Genomic DNA, 23,865 nt, shown 5'->3' with positions numbered 1-23,865 from the left:
CAGATGGACAATTCCTGTTTACTAACCTAACCTAATTACACTGAACACATGATGAGTAATTAAAGCCGGTATGTTCGCGAGACCTGACGCCAACCAACTGGAAAAACGTTTGCCGGACACTCAAGACCTCGAGCATCCGAACATACACGTTTTCAACCCACTCGGCTCACGACGAGCTTATCTCCACACGGTTATGTAATTTAGTTACATTTTTCCCCCTCCCGAATCGATACGACGTTTAAAGTAGCTAATAAATACTTATAAGCGCGAAATAGGCTCGACTATCACAATCGATTTGCTTGTCTCGTGTAACAGATGAAGAAGGCGTTGCATGAACCGAAGCGTGAAGCAGATGTCCAAAGTCAGTGACCCGTCTCCGCCTACCCACTAACAGCATGCGCACACATTCGAATATTTTATTATTATAATATTGTACTAACAATAACAATAACGGTAGGGAAATCCGCCGAAGAAAGGATAACGATTCGATATCGTCAATTGATAATTGCAATCAATTAACTATCACAAATAGACGGACCCAGATACAGAAACGTCGGAACTCCATGTATCTTACTGTTATGTTAAACCACCATCGGGTTAAGACGAGCGCTTCTAATTTATTTTTTATTAACTTTCACCGGGCTACTTAGACTGCGAACCGACAAGAGTACGGTATGTATATAATACATGTATGATATGCAAGAACGGAGTGTTTTATGGATAAATAAAACAGAGAAGATGAAAAATGACTGAAACGCCCTTTGCGACCGACAAGAATCATTTCTCGGTTACACAACAACGGTGGACACGGTGGTGAACGGATGATAATTATGTTGTGCGGCCACAAGAGCACGTGGCACGATTTACTTACTTGCTGCGTGTACAGACCGTTGGAGAGCCTCTTGGGGTACGGTCGGACGATGGGCGGCGGTTGTTCCTTCGGGTAACTGGTTTGTTCGGCCCAGGACTTTGACGATCTGGCGGTAACGGAGGACATTCCATTGCTCTTAGGGCCTGTGGTGGCTGGCCAGGAAGGGAACTTTTCGTGTCCACCGGTATCCTTGACCTAGAAACACCCCATTTCTTTTATTGTGTAACCGGGTACCATAAAGTTGTCGTGCCGTTTGCTATGTACGGCTCAGAGGTATTTGAATTAATGATAAGATTAACCTTGTCACGAGATGGAAAAAAAAATTAATAGCCGAAGCCATATCACATTGTAGTCTGATAATATATAATAATAATGGAAAACACATTGTTTCTTGGAGCTGTTTTGTGCTAACTGTGGACTAAAAAAATAAAAAAAAATACCCTCATGTATTCGATTCTTCGAACTACGTCGACCTCAAATTCGTCCTTGATAACGATTTTTTTAATTTTATTTTAGGTACAATCATTGTGCGCAACACCCACCGGTGGTATTTTTTTCTTGTTCTGGTTCGTCATCGTCTTGTCGACGAACACCAGGCTTCGGAGAAACTGCCAAAGACGTTAGTGCAGTATTTATAACGCAAAGAAAATGTTTTTTTAGTAATACCAACCCAAGAGTTGCAGTTCACAAACGTAACAAAAAAATTATTCTAACCGTAAGAATTCCCAAAGTAATGTGGTAGCTTACAATCAAAGAATCAATACTTCAGTCGAATGAAATACATCTATAACAAATAACAGGGTACTTGTATATCATTGCACTACTGGGTTTTCTTTGAGAGGATCTATACGCGAATTCATCCCCCCGTTTTTGCTAAGTTGCAAAAAAAAAATGTTTGCCAAGATGATTTTGGCGGAATGGCTATTGGACTCACCTCGATGGGTGGCAATGGTGCCCTGTTCCGTGCCGTGTGTCCCTCGCAGGTTTCTGTCATGCGTGCTGTTGCCGTTTGACCGGACTTTATGTATTGTTTACCGTCGATATGATGACTTTGCTTCTTGGTACTTGGAATTTCTCTAATGGTGGCCACGGAAGAACAGTTGGCCTTAGAGAACGATCCATCGTTTCGTATCCTGTTACAAAAATAATACAGTGTCGTTAAATCGTGTAAATTCCAAACAAGAAAGAATTCCATGTAGGTAATTTAATAATAATTATAATTATAATTTCAGTTCGAATAGACGATGACGCTATTTTAATTGTGTTATTTTTTTTTAACACGGCTTTAATTGTCGACGACACAAAATTAAAAAAACCTTGTTGTTAATTATGTTCCGAACCTCACACAATAGATATCTCGTCCATCCAATTCATACGAACTATGAGGCCGGGTGACAATTAATTACACCTCGGGTATGCGGCTCGTGTAATTCGTTTAATTAGCTTTTTGTACGTTTTTAATTAAAGTTTAGTATTAAAAATGCGATTACATTGATATAAGGTTCGGCAAAAAAAAAAAAACAAATAATTATTCCACCGTGTCGCTTAAACAACGCTGAAGGGGGATACCAACACATAATAATATTAATCTAATGCGCAATTGTACCGTGCGAAAATGTCTTTAGTAGAGGTGTATATATATTATGTACTGCCGGTACCGACTTACAAATGAAATCCAATACGATTTTCGTTTTCAAAACCATTCGTTATATGATTTACGACGTTGTTAGTTAACGTCCAGATGATGTCTTATGTCGAACGGCCGTGGTATAGTTACACGCAAATAGTTTTTCCGAGTGACTCAAGATAAAATAGGTTCAAATACACAAATGTACGTACATATATAAATATATATATATAATGACAGAACCGCACATAGCATATTATAATATTGTATTGGTGTTGCGCGCTAGGAGAACCGGTTTAGTTCGTATACAACTATACAGCCCGGTTCAATGCAGTCAAATTGTTTAAAACGCTTTGTCACTCGATATACAGTCGAATTACGGTTTTTAATCTACCTACACTTATAATATTATAGCAACGGCAGTTCCTCCTCCATTCTCGGACGAATAGATTTGCAACTCTATCGGTACATGCAATTCCAACGGAAGAAATCAGCATTCGCCTCTCAGCTCTGGATTGCCAGATTGCAGAAGTGCTGCTCAGGTGATTTATATGGTTTAACTACGAGTAGCTCGCAGGTCACACATCAGAAATTCTTTAGAGGGTCGTTACAAGATTCGATAACAAGTATCACGACAATACTGCTGTTACTGGTGCAGTCGGCTCGTTAACTTGGCAACAGGAGCCCCTTAAAATATAGAGGTTTTTGTGAGCCATAAAGTCCAGACATAATAACCCTTCCCCCAATTCATGTCAATCGATGTGATTGCCAAACATGTTTGAAATTTGTCGTTTAAACTCGACCACAAAGATTGTATACCGACGATCGTGAACGGGATGACGACTGCGTTCAAGAAATAGGCGAGGTCTCGAGTACCGAGTTCTTGGGGATACCAAATTGTCTTGGAACGACCATCTTCATTACGTACGGCCGCCGGTTTCGTACTATTGTGTTATCAGTATTATTATTGTGCGCCATTAAGATATTTTAACTACTAAAACGCCATATTTTCTGTTGCTTTTCGTACACTCCGCCGCCGCAGATTCCGACCTAACGATCCGTACCCCAAATGATTTATGTGTTCGTGCTACTGGATTTCCTCCTCCCGGGGTCACGCCCATCGCCACTGCTGACCGTCGTACATAATAATAATAATAATATGATTATTATTCGGAATATTAGCCCGGCCGGTCGAGAAGAAGGCGAACGGCCGGCGACGGGGGTACACGAGAGAGCGAGATGAGAATAAACAGAGACAAGACACGAGGTCTTCGGCGCATTCCGGACATTGTCCGAAACCGGTTCGCCGGTTGTTGGGTTTCTCTGGGTTCTGGTCGCGATCGCGCACAATTGCATAATATATAATAATATTATTATTATTATCATAAGCAAAGCGTCGACTCGCAGTGTGACCGGCATGCGCCTTACACAGCTAGAAGCAGTAGTGCTTACTCTCCGGCAAATACCACGACCCGTACCTGCGATTGCACATGAGCTTTTTTCAAATCCGGAAACCCCAATATAATAAGGTCGATGTACTTTTTTCCTTCAAGTTTACCGTTTCTTCAAGAGTATTTTTTTATAAGTATTATTAACGGCGGTGGTGTAGATGGACGTTGAAGAGAGAGAGAGAGAGAGCAAGAAAAGTCTAGACAGTTCGTGCAAATAATGATACGCGAAATAATGACGGCGCTCCAAGGATGCAATCGAAACAATGTGTGAAGTAAACGAAGGTATGTGTCAAGTTTGGCGCGAGTTGCATGGTCATTATTGCTGCGTTGACCGAGGTCTATTGTGTTTTGTTGTTCAGAGACACACGAGTGTATATATTACATAACGGTTTATTAATATAATATTTATTTTCCCCTGTGTATTTCCCTCCTACTCGCCAGCTACAGAGCTTACGGACGGACGATAGGTTAGTTGGTACTTTCTCATTATCGGTACTGACTACATTATAACGGCACTGCATATTACGCTAAGAATTACTTGGACAACTACAAAGCTATTACTAAAAAGTTATTATAACATTTTTCGAGCTCGAATAAAACTAAAATGCGCAGAAATACATGAGGCCAAACATGGAGTTTGTAAAAAAAAAAAAATTATGAAAATGTTGATAAAATTTTACATTTATTGGTACATTAGTTGAGCCACAGGTGATAAAACAAATGTTCAGTCAATTATATCACCAATATAAAATGTTATTTCATGTTCCTAAAAGAAGAAAATATTATCATTATTTATAATAATTCCAAGTTGCCATAGTCCACCCCATCATATATTATTATCATTACTCACTACACTCTATTATAGTGTCGGTTGATGGGAAAGTGCCAAGATGTTTTCGAGTATTGGGATCGTGCAAGAGAGAGGATACCGGGGACGGTCGGTTCGTTTGCATTTCGTCGAGTTCATTCATACTGCGAGGAATGTGCATAAAAAAAGCGATCGAACCGAGACGACGGTGCGCGGACCGAAGACAGGAAGGGGCGAACAGCACATAATAATAATTATTATACTCGTTTGGAGTATAGTGATTTCTTAATTCGCAGTCCGATGCTTATTTTTCGGGTATGGAAAAATGCCGAGCCCGAAAACAAAAACAACAACGCGTTTTACAATTACACATAGTACGTTATTATAATGTTGTCGTGTTGTTCATAGCACGGCTGTTGGAATAGTAGGTACCCCCCACTAGTGGATATTATTATCCACCGGTAATAGGTAGGCAACACTGGCAATTAATTAAGTACCACCGTGCATTAGCCCGGGACGACGTTATGGTTACAATAATAATGATAATAATAATTATAAAACGTGCTCATTCCAATCCTCTACGTATAGTTTTCTATAGCACAATAACATTGTACTTCTTTTTGTTTTTTGAGAGGAAAAACCATTGGGCAACGTGCGCAAATCGTCCAAGGCCAATTAACGGCATGCTTGGTCGATTTATAAGTTATAACTTTTATACAACTTCACATATTATTATTATTATTTTCCGACTAGGAATTGGAAAAGTTGCCTGTATTTCTTATGGGTTGTTTAGAAAAATTGCATGTTGTTGTATTTTTCATCTGGTACGTCTCGGGTAACTTGACACTCGGTCGATGAAAAACAATGAAAGTGTTGTCGCTTTTTATAAAATAATACCTAGTAATGCGCGTTTAAACCGACGCGCCCACGCGGTCGGCACTCGCTTATAAGACGTTATAACATTACTTATGCACTTGCAAAGGGGTTGGAAGCGGACGCGTGCACAATAATAACGATAGTAGTAATAATAATAATAATATATTGGCAATGAAAACCGGTTGTTCGTGCGGCCGTGAACCGGTCCTTAGTCAACGACGGCAGCCGGTGTCGCCGCGCCGACCGAGGAATTTTTGCACGTCTTGCCCGACCTAACCCGAACGTACCCGCACAGCAAGTACTTTGGCTTGGCGTTTACACATTTGTACTTCTCTTTTAACTATTTTACATACACGCGGATAAACTCCAACTAGACTGATCTTTAACGTCCGTTGCGATCAGGCACGTATGAACTCCTCGAAACAACATAATAATCACTACGCCGACCCGTAACCGCAACTCGTCTAAAACGGCCCCGTGTATCATCTATAGATAAAATTATTGAGCTCATAAATAAGAAAAAAAACCATTATTATCTTAGGGGCGGGCTCATTTAAGCACGCTGCTGCAGTCCGGAGGGATGTTCAAAATTGTTTTTACATTGATGGAAACGGTTTGGGCTACCTTCGACAAAATTGTATGGCCTGAAACCCGGGTTAACCTATAACCAACTCGGTGTGTTTTGCAACATACGAATTTTTGTAGCTCCGATAATACTATATATTAATGTAACGGCAAAGTTATCAACAAAAAAATAAGTATATACGTACAATTGCATCACAGGCAACCGTAAACCGGCCGCGGACGTACGTCGGTCAAAACGTTTTGACAAGAGGAATTTTAATGAGAGTCTAATGATAATTGAGAGCACCGCCACAGCCGCCGCTTCAGCCCACGCAACGGCGCGTGTAATGGATACGATTATAGGCGCTGGGAGGGTTTTGCAACCAAATGGATCGGCCCATTAAGGAGCAGCCAAACAAGTGGCGACCCGATAGAGTGTGTAACGCAGGTGGTTTTGTATACACTATTTTGCTCGTACATAATGAACGGGTTATTTGTCGTTTCGACCGTCTCCGGCCAAACTATGGTAACTCAGCTTTGACGGAGATCAGGGGGGGGGGAGACTTGGTATATAAAAACACCTTAAAACTTAAATTTGGTGCTTTTCAAAATACCTACGTTTAGAATCCCAAGCCTCCCTGATCTCCGCCTATGGAATTCGATCAGTGCCTGTTTGGAAAACGTGCTACGGTATATCATCCAGCTGGGTGACTTTTGCAATCTGCCCGTACGCGCGCTGTTGCCCTATAAACGAGTGTACATCCAGTAACTAACGTGCGAGCAATTTGTATTGTTGTTATATCCAAAGCTCGCTGTATCGCGTGAAAGTGGATGTAAACCGAAAATGTATGTGGGTCATTGCGCGGAGAGTACCGTCGCTCGTTCCGGGACCGATCGTGATCGAAACAAAGATCGATTATAAAACACATAATATTATGTCCACAGTGACACACCACGGTATGCTCCGGTTTCTTTTTCCACGATGGTCCGGCCAAAAACAACGACAACGCTACACAACAACCGTTTAAAATGTGTAGATAGTTATAGCTTGTACATGTGCCATATTCGATTATTGCGACAAATTAAGCATAATTAAAAAAAAATGCCAATAAACGCCGATTGACGGCCTTGCACGTTGGCCGGGTGCGCGTGAGTGCCACGCGCCGTCAAACAAAAGAACCTTGGAAACCTTGATAGAAGAATGTTAATGTAGTTAACAACGACGTTTCGGATTTATTCTAGATCGAGGGGAGTCACGACAATATATTTGTCGACCCCACGACTGTAGCAACAATGGCCGGCCAAAGGTCGTCTCAAATGTTTTAAAAAAAAATCTTTACCTATAATCTTAACAAGTACAACAGTATTTCGTCGTTGCCGCCAAAAAAACTCCTATGTGCCAATATTATGATTTTGAGGTTTTGGTATCCCGGAATACAGAAAAAAATAAGTTATCATATGATAAAACATCCAATGTATTACCTACTATAAATCGTTTTACACGTTTTAGTGTCTCCTGAACAATTAGGTTTTAGCACATGGGAGTTTTTTTTTCGCGACAACGACGATTTGTACTTGGGTCAAAGTAAACGGCAATAATTAGGTCGACCGACAAACGTGCAAATTAAACACTTATCATTTTGTAGTTAAAATTTTGTATAATTTAGCTTCGGAGAAAACGGTCTCTTACCAATCACACCTCGATATTTACAATAATAACACTTTTATTTAATTTTTTAATTTTTACCAATTAATTATTAACAGTAATAAAAAATCGAACTAGTGGAACATATTCATGCAATAAAGAAAGTCAATTATATGGCTCAGTCACACATTTATACACAACATAATATTATACTCGATGCGTTTTGACGACAAAATAGAATCGGTTAGTTTTTTGATAGACTCTCAGTCTCCATTGCATACCGTATTATTAATACGCCTGTTTTGGGCGCGGGCCTTGGGCAGGACAAGCGATGCTTTTTTGGCTAAATTTCTTAAATTACACGGCACGTCACTGATTCTCGGTAGAGATATAGAATTAGGTACTCGCATAGTTTTACCTAGTCTCTACCCATACTTATACTACATCGGTACTATATTATTATCATTATCAATGTTATTGTTATTATTATCATTGTTATTGATATTATAAAGCTATATAGGTCGCGAATAAAAAGTGAACGCGAACCGACTTAGACCGGTCAACGTTTTTTTTTTTTTTTTTAACAACAAAACACATCACCACGAGACATGATATAAGTGTTTTGAATTCGATTCCGAAAAAAATAAAATATACATTTTCAGTTTTGGTACGCGTATAGCTGCCGATATTATCGTTTCTTTCGACCTAATTATAACAAATTATGATCAATGATAATATTATACTTCATCTTTGTGCAAATTATATTATGGATATAATGCGGAATGTATACCTGTAAAATTGTTTTCGTTTTGTTTATAATTCTTACCCTATGACAGAGCCTATGACTACTAGCACTCAAAAAACACACACACACACATGTAGAGAAAAAAAATTCTAGCGCATCAAAAACATAACATATTTTGAAAATAATAATAATAACAACAAAATGTCGGTCGAGCGGCTTCTTATAAACATCACCTTCTGGTTACGATATCAAAACGTCTACTTGTGCATATGGTCTTATCCGATACGCAACGTCGTCGCTCGATACACGTTGTAAAAACAGAACTCTTTTTATAATATGTTAATTTTTATATATATTAGCTGTTATTACACAATACACCGTTGGGATACATTAACCGACTTGATAAACGACCTAAACGATCTCGATAAAAACACAAATCGTATTAAATAGAAAACACTTCTCGTTGCGTCACACGTAACAGACTCCTTTAAAACCAATTATACATACATAACAAAAAAACACATTGGAATATTTTTACCTACTGTCATAATATGATCAGGTAAAATATCATGACCCGCGTGCACGACCCTTCTCTTTAGGGTACACGTGGCCTTATCAAAAGGCCATACTTGTAAAGAATACTTTTACATAATAATATCTACCCGAAAAATAGTGATTCAGAATAGGCATTTTTAGAAATCTCACAAATTACATTTACTGTTTGGATATTTTAAAATACAAAACAACAAAAATACCTATTCTAAATTTCTCTGAAATAAAAAAATATAATTTATTATAACTAATGAATTAGTATAAATGGTTTAAAAAACCTATGAACATTTTCACATTAAAGATGCCACTTTGGGAAAAATATTTCCTTATCTTTTGACAAACTGTATGTTTAAGCAGAGGACGTTAAACCCCCAATTATGCATTGTAAACATTTAACTGCACAGGATACGATTTACTTGCCCCAGCGTCAAGGACGTTGTACGAGATACCGTTAAAATTAGTTTTGGATTTCAATCAAAATTGTTGGTTATGCTAAATCCCTTGATACATATAGGGGGATGTTATATTTCATAAGACGGCCAGGGTGGAAAGTCATTAAGGAAGTATTTTGTAAATTTTTGTTTGCGTGTGAATAACCTTCCACGAATAACTACACTTAAAACCGGTTGAACAATTACTGATCATCGTTGCCGGAAAGTAAATATTATAATGATATGATCGTCACACCGCTTTGACCTTCGCCAGTACAGTAGGTGTAACGCACGCTAGACTTTTCACTGTTTGGAAACGGAAAGATATCCGAAAAGCGTCTGCCGTTATTCTAATGTCGGTTACGGTAAAGTTAAGGAACGTTAATTAGGTATTACCATTTTTTTTTTTGTCCGAATTAGAAAACACCGGACGAAAATATACGATTGCAATTTATAATATCACTCATAACGCCCGCGCGGCACACTAAGCCAAACATAATAATAATATATTATGTGTACTGCGTTTCCGGTCGTAAGATCTGTGCAAGTAATCGCACACGGTGGTTCCTGGTTGCGATTTTCATCTCGACACAAAACACAACCCCGGACAAGTATAAGAAAAGTCCAACAGCGCTTTGTCTCTCTTGTTACATAAATGTGTTTACAACAATATTATTATTACATCTGTCCTATAATAATAATTGTAATATATATATATATAATATGTGGGTCCGATATTATGACGCCTGTGTGTAACGTTCATTATATCGCGTGTGTCTATGGACGGCACAATAATCGGTTACATTAGTGACGTAGACACATTTCAATTTTTATACACTGCAACTCGACTTGTGCAAGAAGTCTTTATGGCGAAAAAAGTCATAGTACACACACACATATATTATACACTTTACTTGCAATGACGGCGACGTCGGTCGTCCGGTGACAATGAGAACCGCGGGCGTTCTCATGTCAAAGCTTTTGAATCGTTTCACCGGTGACGGCGCCCACGGGGCATCGACAGTGATATAACGAAAAGTAAATATAACATAAATATGTTGTGTATTATCTAAAACCATATCAGACCCAAGTGAAACTCATGCGGTACAACGTTTTTTATTGTCTTTGGTCATATCGCTGTAAAAAAAAATATTCACCCGGATCCAAAAACGACCGTTGACGGTACCATTACCAGCAGAAGGGTCACTTTCATTATAAACAAAAATGTGACGGCCATTTTCTAAACACTCATTTAGTATTATATGTTATAATATCTACGTGGAGTATAGCCTCAAGAAGATGGCCACAGCGTTTTTGTGTGATAAGTATCTTTTGACCGTGTTAATTTGTATCATTGTCCGGAGCCTATTATTACCTCATGTACACATGGACAGCACAGTACTATACAGACGAATCTAGTAAAATCGCATTAACACACGTAAGTATACCGTTTTTGCGAAAGTGGCACGTGGAAAGCTATTACTGGCCTCGTCGAGTAGTGCGCCAACCCAAGCGGACACAACTGCAGTATCGCGTGTACTGTGTAGTAGTCGATAATAGGTATTATTTGTATAAACCGCTCGGTTCCTCTTCAGTGTGTCAGTGGTGCAAACCGCGAGATTTCGTGTACGGATGTACATTGCGCGCCCCCTCGCACAATGCTAGAGGTAAAAAAAAATATGCATCCATCGAGGACGACTTTAATGATAATAACAGTAATAACGAACGTTAAAAAGGCAAACGACTGCAATTACACATTAAGAGACCGTTGGAGGGTAAACGCCGCCGCCGAGCGCCATCACGACCGTGGTATGTAAACAGAGATTTGCGTGTGTCTGTAGGGAAAAAAAATACCATGGCAAACATCCTAGACGCGGTATAAACTCATTTTATTGACTTGCCGTACCCGCGTAAGTACACTATATGGTTTGATAAGTGGAATGACGTCTCGGTCGCAATCATTGCAAATTGTTATTCTCTTAACCTAGACGACGGCTAGCGGTCGTTGCTATTTTTTTTTTACCCCTGCTGTCTTATCTTATTCCAACGCGGTTAATATTCCCAGACCGCGACAACGACACTGACTCGTCTGCTACCTGCACGACAGTACCACAAGCGGAACAAAGATCAAAAGGTAATAGCCCGGTTAACACAAATGCTGTACTTTATACAATATAGTCCAAAAGCGTCTGCAAACGTACAAGTACCTCCGCCTTTGGTCAAAAAGCATTGCTACAAACGGGTCGGCTAAACCTATTGCTTGGCGATGTCTCGTACAAATGAATGTCAACTGGATTTATACATCTATTACAAGTTTTAACTGCTAATTGGGATTCGACACGAAAAATATTAACATTTTATAAATATAAATATATACATTCCTATATTTTTTAATTCCTTACACTTCAGTAAGATATGTAAAATAACTTAACATTTATTATGTAGATGGCTTAAAGCAGGAATATTGTATAACAACAGCAGGTCAGTAATTGGGTGAGCAAGGGGTTGTGTTATAAGGGGGAGTTGTAAAATTTCCAAAAACACCTTTGAACAATAACAGTGCTTTAAGCACAACTGACAAATACAGATTTATAACTTTGATTGTTATCGATTCAGATCAAAAACACGATCAAATGCCATCGTCATTCTAGTAGGTTGAATGTAAAAAATATAATATATTATAATATATATATATAACTAAAATCGATCACGTTACACTGAAAAAAACAACATATTCGGTTAAAGCTGACGGATTTCCAACAAAACGATCAAAATATACAGCCTAGTCCCGTGACCAAAAAATCCGACAACGAAGGCAATTGTTATGTGAATATGTAATGCTACAGTTTCATGTAAAGTTTTTTTTCTTTTCATCATCTTTTTTCATAAAGATACACCTGTGTATATTATAGGAAATCGATGTGTTCCGTTGAATAGAGGTGCTCTGGTTTTCCAAACGACTTAAGAACGTTTCATGGCCGAACCGTAAAATTCAAGTGTAGGTAATCGAATTATGCGCGTTTATACTTACCACCAAAGCGACGACGTGCGGTATGCGAAAATATTCCTAAACGGGTTCGCAACATCGTGATGCGTCCATAAACTGCACACCGGTGAATTGGTCGTTCTAGACTAAATTTTTTTAAAAAAATTCGTTCTCTGCGGAAATACCGAAGACGCTGTTAGAAAGTCGCATAAATTAACGACAAAAATATGACATAAACAGTTTGTTTTTGTTAAAAAAAAAAATGAATAATAATTATTGCCTTGCACGCTGCGCGACAGCCTCTAGTTTTCACCATTAGATTGTCGTGTAAAATCTTTAAAACGAACGGACAGGGGAACCCAATTTCCAGACTCTAAAAACGCACAGTTATATTGTCATAGAACGTACATTACCACAACAGCTGTCGTCAAACCAAAAGTTGTGCAACCGCTTTCGCATGCACGACAACGACTGCAAAATCCAATTTTGTGTAATTTTTCTTTTGAAACAATAAGTAGTTTAGGTACACCAAAATAAACGCCTTTCAGCCGAACTTAATCGAGCCTCGTTTAATGAAACATGTTTTTTTTTCTTGGCGATAAAATCCGACTAGTTTATTAACACTAACAGCAAGATAAACATCGTTAGTCACACTAAAACAGTGCGGCCCTAATATGCATACTAACAGTTTTTATTTTTTATGAGTACTTCTTTATCGCGCGTACAAATTACGTATGAGTCATTTTGTTGTTTTTCTTCTCAGCGCTAAACGTGTATTGGACGACCAGTTTTTGATAGAAAAAAAAAATTATCAATATTATCATAATAGTAGTCACATTACCTCCGTCACCTCCGAAACGCATCCGTTTCCGGGCTTTGTTCCTAATCGGTCTCAATACCATTTACAGTAATATACTACGCGACCTTTAGGGGTGGACAAATTCCCACATCTGTCCCACTTCCGTTTGCGTTTATGGAGCCTTTGAATTAAATTTACGGGCGATATTATTTCAGCAATTTTTTTAAATGTTCACAAGAAACCAATAATTTCTACAGATGGGCGATTTTAAAACCAACTTAGATTTTTACAACACAGTTTGAGTTAGTTATAATTTTTGTTTGATATTCAACAACAGTTTTAAATATCATGCAATACCACGTAAATTGTATTGTTGTTTTTGCAATGACACATGTCTATCGTAACAAATATTCTCAAGTAGCAGACTGGCTAAATCGGATTTATCGTCAAAAAAAACTCATGCAAACGGACATCGTAAAATACCTCTACGAAATGTTGTCGATAGAAGAAGGCGACCGTCTTAAAAACAACGCGACCAACAATTTCAAAACCAACAAAGATATTTATCGTTTTTTTAGTTTGTGTGTCATCGATCTGACGATTGATTGCCGACCAACGCTAATGGGCGCACATACATCTCAAAATATCCGTTGTTCTTAGACCTTCTATAAGAACACTAAAAATTATTAATATCGACGACTTTCTCTCGATGCACGACGACGAAAAATGGCAAACGCACGGGGTCAAACACGGTATATAAATTGTATTTTTTATAATTTCCGTATTGTGCTCTATTATCCTACATAAATAGGTACGATATAGTATAACGGCGGCGTTAAGCGAGTCCGTGTAGGCAGACTGCCTGCCGCAGCACAACAGATAGAGCCGGCGGTCATTACATAAATCCGGCAGATCGAAAATCGAGATGTGTGCAGCAGTCACGAATCCCACTGCTCCTCAATCGTGCTCGGCGATAGGTGCTTTTTAAATTATAATAAACTACAACAACAACACCGATATTATTATGATTATGCCATTAGGTACCGTCATAATAATATCTCAGCAACTAATTGGGTCAATGCAGTTTTCTATGGTTTATTATCACGACGGTTGTGTGAGTCCACGCTGAGTAAGAAACGACTTGCGCAACGGGGGGATAGAGGGGGGGAGTAAGGGGATTTTTCGCCGATACTGTAACTTAATACACTTATTGATTCATCTGCAGAGTGCAACCTCGTTGGAATTTGAAGGATCGAAAAAAAAGATAACTGAAATCGTTAGACGTGTCCGCTTCCTACGATTTTTGCGACCACGCATATGTGCTGTAATAAGACTTTAACGCGGATCTAGATTTTCAAGATAACAGGATAAAATAGCTAACATCGAGCTTAGAAAACTGGGTTTCCTATTTCACGGCAGGACTTTGGTTAAAGCTGTCGTGTTGACCTTGAAGTTAAATACAAAATTGAGAACTATAAGAGCAAAATCCTCCCAAAGTTACTTCATGATACGAATTTCCAAGATCACGGGGCATACGTTGATAAATTTTTCAACCGTTAGGACCGTTAAGTCTTAACCTAGCTAGGACATTTCTCTAACGCGACCAATTAATATTGGCAGACATTAAGAGGGACAAGTCATACTAAAAACACTGTAAACTTGAAGTCGTGCCGTTCAAAACACCTACATATTTAGATTTTATTCTTATATTCTTTATTTTTTAGTGAGGTATTTATTCACATAGCCTCCCCCCCTCCTATACATTTTCGCCAATGACAATTAAACTAATAAATTATGTTTGTATCCCACCACGGCACATAGTATAAATTGTATGCGGCAAAGGTACAATCAGCTATCAGTTGTTTTTTCCTCAAAATGTTTATTGCTCGTAAATTCACTCCTCTGGGTCGTAAAACCCCATATAAAGTGGAACTAGGAAAAAATTGCTCGATGATAAAGTACACGCTGCACGAGGAAAGAATGTGAACGATAGGGCGGCTGAATGACCGAGTGCCAAGTTAATAAACAAGTATAAGTTCGATTACTCTCTGTTAAAAATCCACAAGGCTGGTTTTACGATTCGACAGCGATAATAATAATCATTGCGCTCAACAAGTTCAGCGGTTTGTTGGAAGGCGTCCAGTACGCCCAGGTTGCGCTGTGAGCTGGATCCCAAAGAACTTATTACTTACTTACTTGCAGGTGAACGTCGGACGCCTATTAATCGACTATTGAAGTACCGGGAAAAGCCTATAATAAGTATCGTAGGTCGAGCAATAATTATTTCTCGCGTAAAACGGGTTCAGACGTGACAATAATGGCGAAAGATGATATTAAAGTGTAAACGAGTATGGGCAAAAGCAATAGTAATAAAATCGGCCTGAGGTATCCATAAATCTGGCGATTACGGTGACGGTTTGACCGTGTGAAATCTCACTGGAGAAGACCGGTCACGAGCGTTGGCGCAAGACCTACAAAAATGGTAATAACCATTATAAAATATTATAAATATGCACAGATATAGAACACTCGAAATGGGATTGTCACGAATCGATTGACGTTTTATTTATTTATACATTTTTTTTAAAAATAATATTTTAATACCAAAAAAAACCGTTACAAGTGCATACTTTTCTCGCTTTAAATCGGCGCTTATAGGCGTTGTATTTTAATAATAAAAAAGTGAATTTTTGCCAATAATTTGTTTTGTTTATAACCTTTTTAAACATTGCAATGCAAATAAACTATTGGTGTTATTTACAAACATCATTAGAATTGCGGGATTTCTGCATTTAATTGATACTTGTAAAATGTAAGCAATATTTGTTTAGCGAGGGATTTATTTCCTTAAGTAAAAGATTAAAATACAAAATTTTGTTTTAATGTTTAAAAAAAAAAAACAATTAAATATCAATTGTATTATATTTAAATTAAATAGGTATATTTTAACAAAAGTATATAATATTTTAAAACATTTTTTTTTATTCAAATGTATTTAGTGTAAACGTCAAAGTATATTTTTAAATAACTTTTAGTGCACTATGTAGGATTTAATACTCAATTCATAATGTACACGAGAAATAAACGAAAATCCAAACGGCAGTATTTGGCTACACTGCACAAAATTAAATATTTATATTAGCTAGTAAAAATTATATTAAACTTCGCTGTTTCGTGTGTAGATTTAGAAAGAAAAAATAGTTGAAAAATCACATTTCTTTAGTAGAGGACCCGAAACCTCTCAATTGCCGGTTGTAGGTATTAGTGGGGGTATTTAATTTAAATATCCAGGTTCACGCCTCATATTTTGGTACGGTTTTAATTATGTTTATTCCCGAATGTCTGGTAAATATATTTTAAAAAAATTAGCGGTTAGCACGTAAATTCGTGCATATTTATTAAGATGTCCAAGTTTAATTCATCACACTTAATAATTATTGTAATCTTTCGACTATATCGTGGCAAACGCAGTTAAACCCGTCGATATCTTTATTAAGTACACATCTGTTTTGCAGTCAAATAATTACACTGTTATTTTATTAACGTATGGTAATTGAATTGTCGAATGAATACAGATGGACGTTTCCGATTCGACTACCGAGGTTGTTATTCGGGTTGGCTCGCTGGGAATGATTATCTTCAAGTTAGGACTTGGGTCCTAACAGTTGTATAGATAATATACGATCCAGCGCACCAAACGATAACTCATCACGGCCGTTTTTAATATTCGCCTGCCGGCCTAAACACGATCGCTGTACTATGAGATCATAAACTACACAATGTGAACAGTAAATGCCGTAACAGTTGTCCGTAAGCCCAATACCCAGAGCAGAGTGATTGACGTTCGCGTGAAATTTGTTTTTTTATTACACACACAACTGTGGATGCAGCAATATAATATTATGCCATCTCGGCGCGTCTGTGAAGAGCTTGTGGTGGGTTCAAGAAAAATAACTACCGGTCGATGCGCCTTGAAAACTTTGGATTCAAGGTTGGCACCTACTCGTGTCTCTTGTATTTTTTGAAGAACACAGGCCTTGGGAAAAAAAACAATTCACGTTTTCACACCGCGTACTGTAGCCAGGCGAAAACGGTCGAAGAAACAAGCAAAATACATAGCTGGACTAACTAAAATATTTATGGTTAATATAGGCACACAATATATTTAGTTGACCGAATAGAGTTACCGCAAAGACAACTCATTTGCAGCAAGAACATAGTGAAAATCAATTGTGTTGACCTAAGAGTGTCTTATAAATGTCCTACGCCTGGGGCCACCAGAAACTAAATCCGGCTTTGTTTGGATCTACAATGCCGATAGGTTTGGCATAAAGAGCAAGCAACGCCGGAGAGCCGAATGCCGTATTTCGACAATAACAGTGAAATAAAACAGTAATTATACAACATATATACATGAGTGTGTAAGTGAAACGCAATCGGTATATATATATATATATAATATGTAGGATGAGATGCGCAATGACCAATTAGCGAGATAATACATAATAGTACAATATAAAATGCATAATAATAGCCAAAACTACATCCGTCGTTTTTACTACTTTCTTTTTCTTTCTGCGTGATAAATGTCACGGGCCCGTTGCTGCCATTCACACACGGGGAGAACATAATTAACTGCTCGAATCCAACGGCTTCGATCGCTTTCTTCTTTGCATTTTTTTTTTTTTTTTTTTGTCTAGTTTCGAACAACACAAAACACACACAATATACATATTATAATAATATATACATATGCAAACTATATAGATATACACCGCCTGGCGGGATACGCGGCACAGTGATACACTGTACTATGTTCGAGTACCTACGCATTGTTATCCGAAGAAACAATTACCAAGACATCACGGGCGTTTCTCACGTCATACTGCACCACGTATGGACCGGGGAGGGGCACACGCCGATACATATTTTCATTATTATATTATAATCTACACAACACACACATACAGCGTATGATGGAAGAGTCGCAGACAACAACGGTCACACATTTTGGGTTGCTTTGGTCATGCGTGTCTTCTGTTTAAAGGGTTTAAACAACGACCGTACCGTTCTTCTTCCGTCGTCGTGTACGTCCACTTTTGATTAAGTCGGCTGTCGGTTGTTGGGTACACGACGAACGGCAATCGCGCTAACAATAAACCCACCGCGGTACACTCGACGTCGTCGGATCTCCTTGGATCGTGAGCTCCTCTTCGTACTATTTAATCAACCCCCCCCCCCACAAAAAAAAAAAATAATAATAAAAAACTTAACCAGTTGAGAATCTGTGAAAAACTGCGATTGCCGTCAGAGATTCGTGACAGCGACTGGAAAATCATTGTATCGTATGAATTATCGCCTATCTAATATGCACGGAGTTCACGGGCTGTCATTGTTGTTCCGGACGATGGCAAGTCCAAAAAAAATTCCCACATCCAAGGCCACGACCGGTGTAGCTTCTTGCAGCTAGCTAGCGGGTCCGATTGTGTAGTTAAACAACTCTTCGTTATTCGCTTCGGGGTCACCTGGATATTTTGACCAGAAGTGACAGTAATAAAAAACAGAGCATGTTAGAATTACATACAAGACGCAAAAATATCAGAAGAACCGTGGTGTTTAAGAAGAAGAGGATAAGTCGTCTTATTCTTCTGTAATTAATTTCGGCCAAAAGAAATTGGACCTAGGTCCTATGTATTCTACTGTTTAAAACGATACACATTTTATGTGCAATAAATATTATATTTTATGTGCTTTAAAATAAAAAATCGTTGATTATTTTGTGGAAATATTATGTTTGCATTTGCCTTGTTTTATTTATAATTACCACACTTGTGATTTCACTGTACTATTACACATTCAAACAAAATATAATGCATGCAAGAATTCAAGAGAAAAGAATATCTAATATTCATGAACTTGTCGAAGGAAATGTTTATTTATACTCGCCTAAGCGCGATTATATATAGTAATAAAACCGGACTTCCGATATGAGGTGCATAACGGCCAATTGCAAAATGAACGCCAATACATAACGGAGGACAACGCTAGAGTGATAGGAATTTCGGACAGATAAACGAACACGAGATAAGTCCATCTCCTCGTCATCAATTCTGAATATTATCCAACGCCGTGTTTACGGCAAATTAGACACGAAAAACATTTGCCATCCAGTGGTACTATATTGTACATTCTTCGGTGTACCAAAGTGATAAGCATACAGTATAGAAAACATAATATACTGTATACAGCAAACTAAACGCCTGCATATTTTTCTTTGGTAATTATTAACTTGGTGTTACGGTAACGCGTCTGCAAAATCTTATCGACAACGTTCGGATATATGATGTTGTGTTACCTCCATAGAGTTATTAAGTATGCGTACCCTTCCGGTAATGTTTTTGCAAAGAGTCATTGGAACGGTCAATAATTGTATGTTTTACTACGCTAGTTTTACTACAGCTAGTTTGCGGTTTTGCACACGGATTTCATTTTTAACAAACCTAATCTCACGGACGAGAGGTTTCCATCTTTAGCGGAAATAATGCATTGAATTTGATTTTATATTCGACAAATTAGTCCGACTGTTTGTGGTGCACCGTTATGGGGCGGCCCGTGAATAGTTGTTATTCATAAAGTTTATTATTTGTACAAAACTGCTAATACTTAAACGGTTTCGGCTGACAGGCTGGTATTACACACACACAGACAGGAACAGCTAACGAACTATGTAGATTGCTGTTTGTAAAATTATATACATCTTATTTTTTTTAATAAGCACGCGTGTTGAAAAAATAACAGTCTCCAATTTATTACTTTAAAATGGGGTTATTAAACAACATAATGTACCTACTTAATCGTTTTGAAAAAAAAAATCACGTAGTAAATCAGATACCACATGATCGAGTTGAAAAGATATACAATTTAAGAAGTCAAATGGAAAATAATTGAAGAGCGCGTTTTTCAAATTTTCCTCTTTACTCTACCAAAAACATGTATATAATATATTCATAACACATATATACATATATTGTACGATAAAAATTGTCGTGATATTGCGCATATTAAAATAACTGCTGGATGAAACCCCATTAATATTTAATAACAAATAACAATCACGGTATATATTGTTTTTAGTGCTAGCGAACGGGTTAGTCTGGTCTCGCGGTTAAGTACACTACACGCAGCCAGCGGCGGCATCAAGGTGAAATATTGCCTATTCGCTTATATGACTCACGTATTATATTATGCGCTGACTCGATACACGTTATAAAGAACACAGACCCATACACTCCTAATGACTCATTTAACCGTACTGTCAATAAAATATGATATTCTCCCGACAAAGAAAATACCAGTTCAGATGCCACGGATTCCTGGTCCGCGCCAAACCCAAACTCAAACACACACACACACACAATATGTAACCTGAAAATAATAATATTTGGCCATCGGCGTTATCTGCACAGCACCCCGGAGCTCGGTGTATTTGTTCAAGTGTAACATGCATCTTTTTGCAATCACGGTTCTCTTTTTGACAGCACGACTGGAAAGCACACAAACACAAAAGCAAGGTTCGGGCACAATAATAGAAGTCGTGCGAGACCGATGACAAATGAGAAAACGATAGGCGGCCGCGTAGGTTGCTTTCTTAATAAAAAAAAAAAAAACAAACGACAGCGATAGCGACGGATGGCCGACTTGCCAATTTGTTGATTATCCTGTACATACAAATTGTTACGACCATTATAGCCCACACGATTGCATCACGCACCCGTGTGCATCGATAAAAGCGACAAAATGCGTTTTTCGGTAAAGACATTTCACGCTCTGGGAACATCGGACAGTCATAATTATTATTAGTACCTAGTAAAAATACCCATAAAATAACAATGGCATTTGAAGCTATTCAGGTTCTATCGTGATTTAATTTTGTCGTCTCCGTTTTCGAATATTGTTCATGTGGTTACGCATGTTGTGTCATCGGACTGTCTAATGTAAATACAGTTTATGTGTATTGTTAATAGTCGGACGATTAGCATAAACGAGTATCGTTTACATATATATTATTTACACGTAACACCCTTCAGCATCATTTTGCGGTGCTCGTCCGCACTGGATTCGGATGAGAGTAACACGTCATTTATCCATGTGTCCATAGGAATGTTATGCATTATATAAAAATATGTATAGATTGTGACCTCAATCTGGTATATGCGGGATGGAACTCAAACGTTTCCGTTTCGATAACAAGACAAGCTAATATTCTGACTACTGACCGCAGAATAATGTGCATCTGAAACACGGTTGCGTAGATGTTGTGACGAGAGGGCAGACATTTACTCGAATTACTATGGTTAATACTATAGACGGGGAACTAAGTACACTTGTATTATATTCGAGGTAAAAAAAAAATTATAAACCCATTTCTTTGGTCTTTGAACAAATTGCATATGCCTTGTTATCGGTAAGCCAACGTTAACTCTTATTTTGTTGTTATTTTCTTGAATTTCTTGGAATATTATTTCTCTCCGTATTGGTTTGTGACACACAAATCGCTAGTTCAGTAGGTATGCAATTTGATTTATAGCGTGAAACGTGAATCAAACACGGTGTTTCCTTGCTTCCAACACCGATTGTGTACGGACATTATAATATTGTACGGTTTCCAAAACACGCACAAATCGAGCAACAAAAGAATTGTATAATAATAACAAAAATAATTCGAATAGTCCGAGTATTCCATATTTCATTCTTTACCTTTGTGTCGTCGTCGGTTGTCGTAGGTCGTATACCAAGTGTACAGGTCAAAATATTACAAAACATATATTATTGTTGTCAAACACTTTGTGTCACGAATACGGAGTGAAAATAGACTGTGCAGGTCAGAAGGCCACTGCCAAAATTGTAAATCTCAATCGATCCGCAATGAGGATCGACTACTTTTCATATGCTTGCAATACATTCGAGAGCACAACCGTCTGAAAGACAATAGGAGCACGATGCAAATCGAGTTTGTGCAATAAATGCACGACCCAAGGTTTTACTATGCTCTGTTTACGGGCTTTAGGGTATTATATTGTACCTATCAAAGTCACCAAACGACAATATCAAAAGCGATATTTCGTTTAACCCCTTTCACGGATCGTGGGTTGTGCATAATGCAATATTGCAACAGCTGCTGTCTGATAATAACAGATAAGTTCGATATTGTATTTGAAATAATACTATTACATTCAATGTTATCCGCCGGTACTCGTCGTAGAAATAGCCTGATATCATAATTGCGAATGACGTATAATATTATTTTTGTATTATTTTCGAGATTATTAAAAAACCGAGATATTCAAGGTCTCGTATTGCTCACACGAGCTGGTTTCTATTAGATTATACTAATAATAATAATATATGATGAGGACACCTAGGCACTCGATAACGTGTTGTGTCATCATATAATATAATATTTAACATAACGCGAGGCTGACGGGTAAAAAGTTCAAAAGGTGACGGACGGTGTGTGTTGCGGTCAGCAGCCATCATGTAAAAATCAAACCGGCGATCGTATCGGAGGAGGATATTCACTTTGACAGTCGATTAATTCCCCCGTCGTCTTCGGGTTACACGTGCGTTTGGTAATATCCGGAATACACACAACAGGTGTACCTGTGCACTTTTACGAGTTCATGTGCAAGAGGAAACGACAAAACATATACGACTCTCCGTTAACTTGACAGTTCCCCGCGAGTGGCATACATTTTCCGCTAGATAAGCGTTCGGTCGGTCTGTAATTACGGCCACAAACTCAAACAATGACACGCCGATAACGGGAGAAGCTAAACAATCGTCGTAAATCCGCAGTGCAGGCTGACCACGAGGTCTCCCGAGCACCTCCTTAAACAGTCAAAAAGGTCGCGGCCAATGGACACGGTACATTGTGTCCGGTACGAGTATCGTCGTGCGAGCATTTATCTGAAGTCATTTTGGAGAAAAAAAACGCAAATCCATTTTAAATCTTATACAAATTACATAGTAGAGATTCGTTGGCTGCGATTGAGTAGACACCTATGCGATTATGAAAATATATAATACGGGTACACTTATGTAGATAGGATTTTTTTTAAACAGAGCACAGTACACGAATTGGCCCGATTGTATATTTTCTCAATCCCATTAGAGCGGTTAAAAAGTTTGATTTGCGGTGTCCGCTTATTCCGATTTCCAGCATATTTTACACTTTTCCACGGCAATTTAAAAATATGTAACGAGTCCAAACGTAACTATACAGATAATCGAGCACGGTTGGGGTATAGTAAAGCAATCAGTTTTACGGCTGATCGAGTTTAAGTATGTCAGAATGATTCAACCTTAGTGGTGATGCAGCTAATATTGAATAGGCAGATGTTGAGCGTGTGCCCAAACGACGGCGTACAAGGGCCGAACATCTGTCTGCATGCAAGTGACCACGGCCGTCAGTAGACATTAACTAATTTTTTTTAACCGGTATATTTCCCCG

At 38.2% G+C, this 23,865-nt stretch overlaps 1 protein-coding gene across 2 annotated transcripts in view; it reads right to left on the bottom strand.

Annotated features, from left to right (window-relative positions):
• The window catches only part of LOC126842267 (protein Shroom-like), a 123,346-nt gene that overhangs the window by 44,937 nt on the left and 54,544 nt on the right, over nt 1–23,865 (bottom strand). For both annotated transcript variants that reach the window (XM_050579153.1, XM_050579159.1), the window contains 2 exons: nt 1,806–2,004; nt 872–1,066 (listed from right to left, as the gene is read on the bottom strand). In XM_050579153.1, the coding sequence (XP_050435110.1) occupies nt 872–1,066; nt 1,806–2,004 (394 nt within the window). The remainder of the gene's footprint in view (nt 1–871; nt 1,067–1,805; nt 2,005–23,865) is intronic.

The sequence above is a fragment of the Adelges cooleyi genome, unplaced genomic scaffold, assembly GCF_023614345.1.
Source record: "Adelges cooleyi isolate 19-005CV unplaced genomic scaffold, UGA_ACOO_1.1 ACOO_flye_CR_arks_rails_tigmint_CR_PRNA_108, whole genome shotgun sequence".
Lineage (NCBI taxonomy): Eukaryota > Metazoa > Arthropoda > Insecta > Hemiptera > Adelgidae > Adelges > Adelges cooleyi.
Note: the sequence above shows the minus strand (reverse complement) of the source record. Positions and strands in the feature narration are given on the sequence as shown.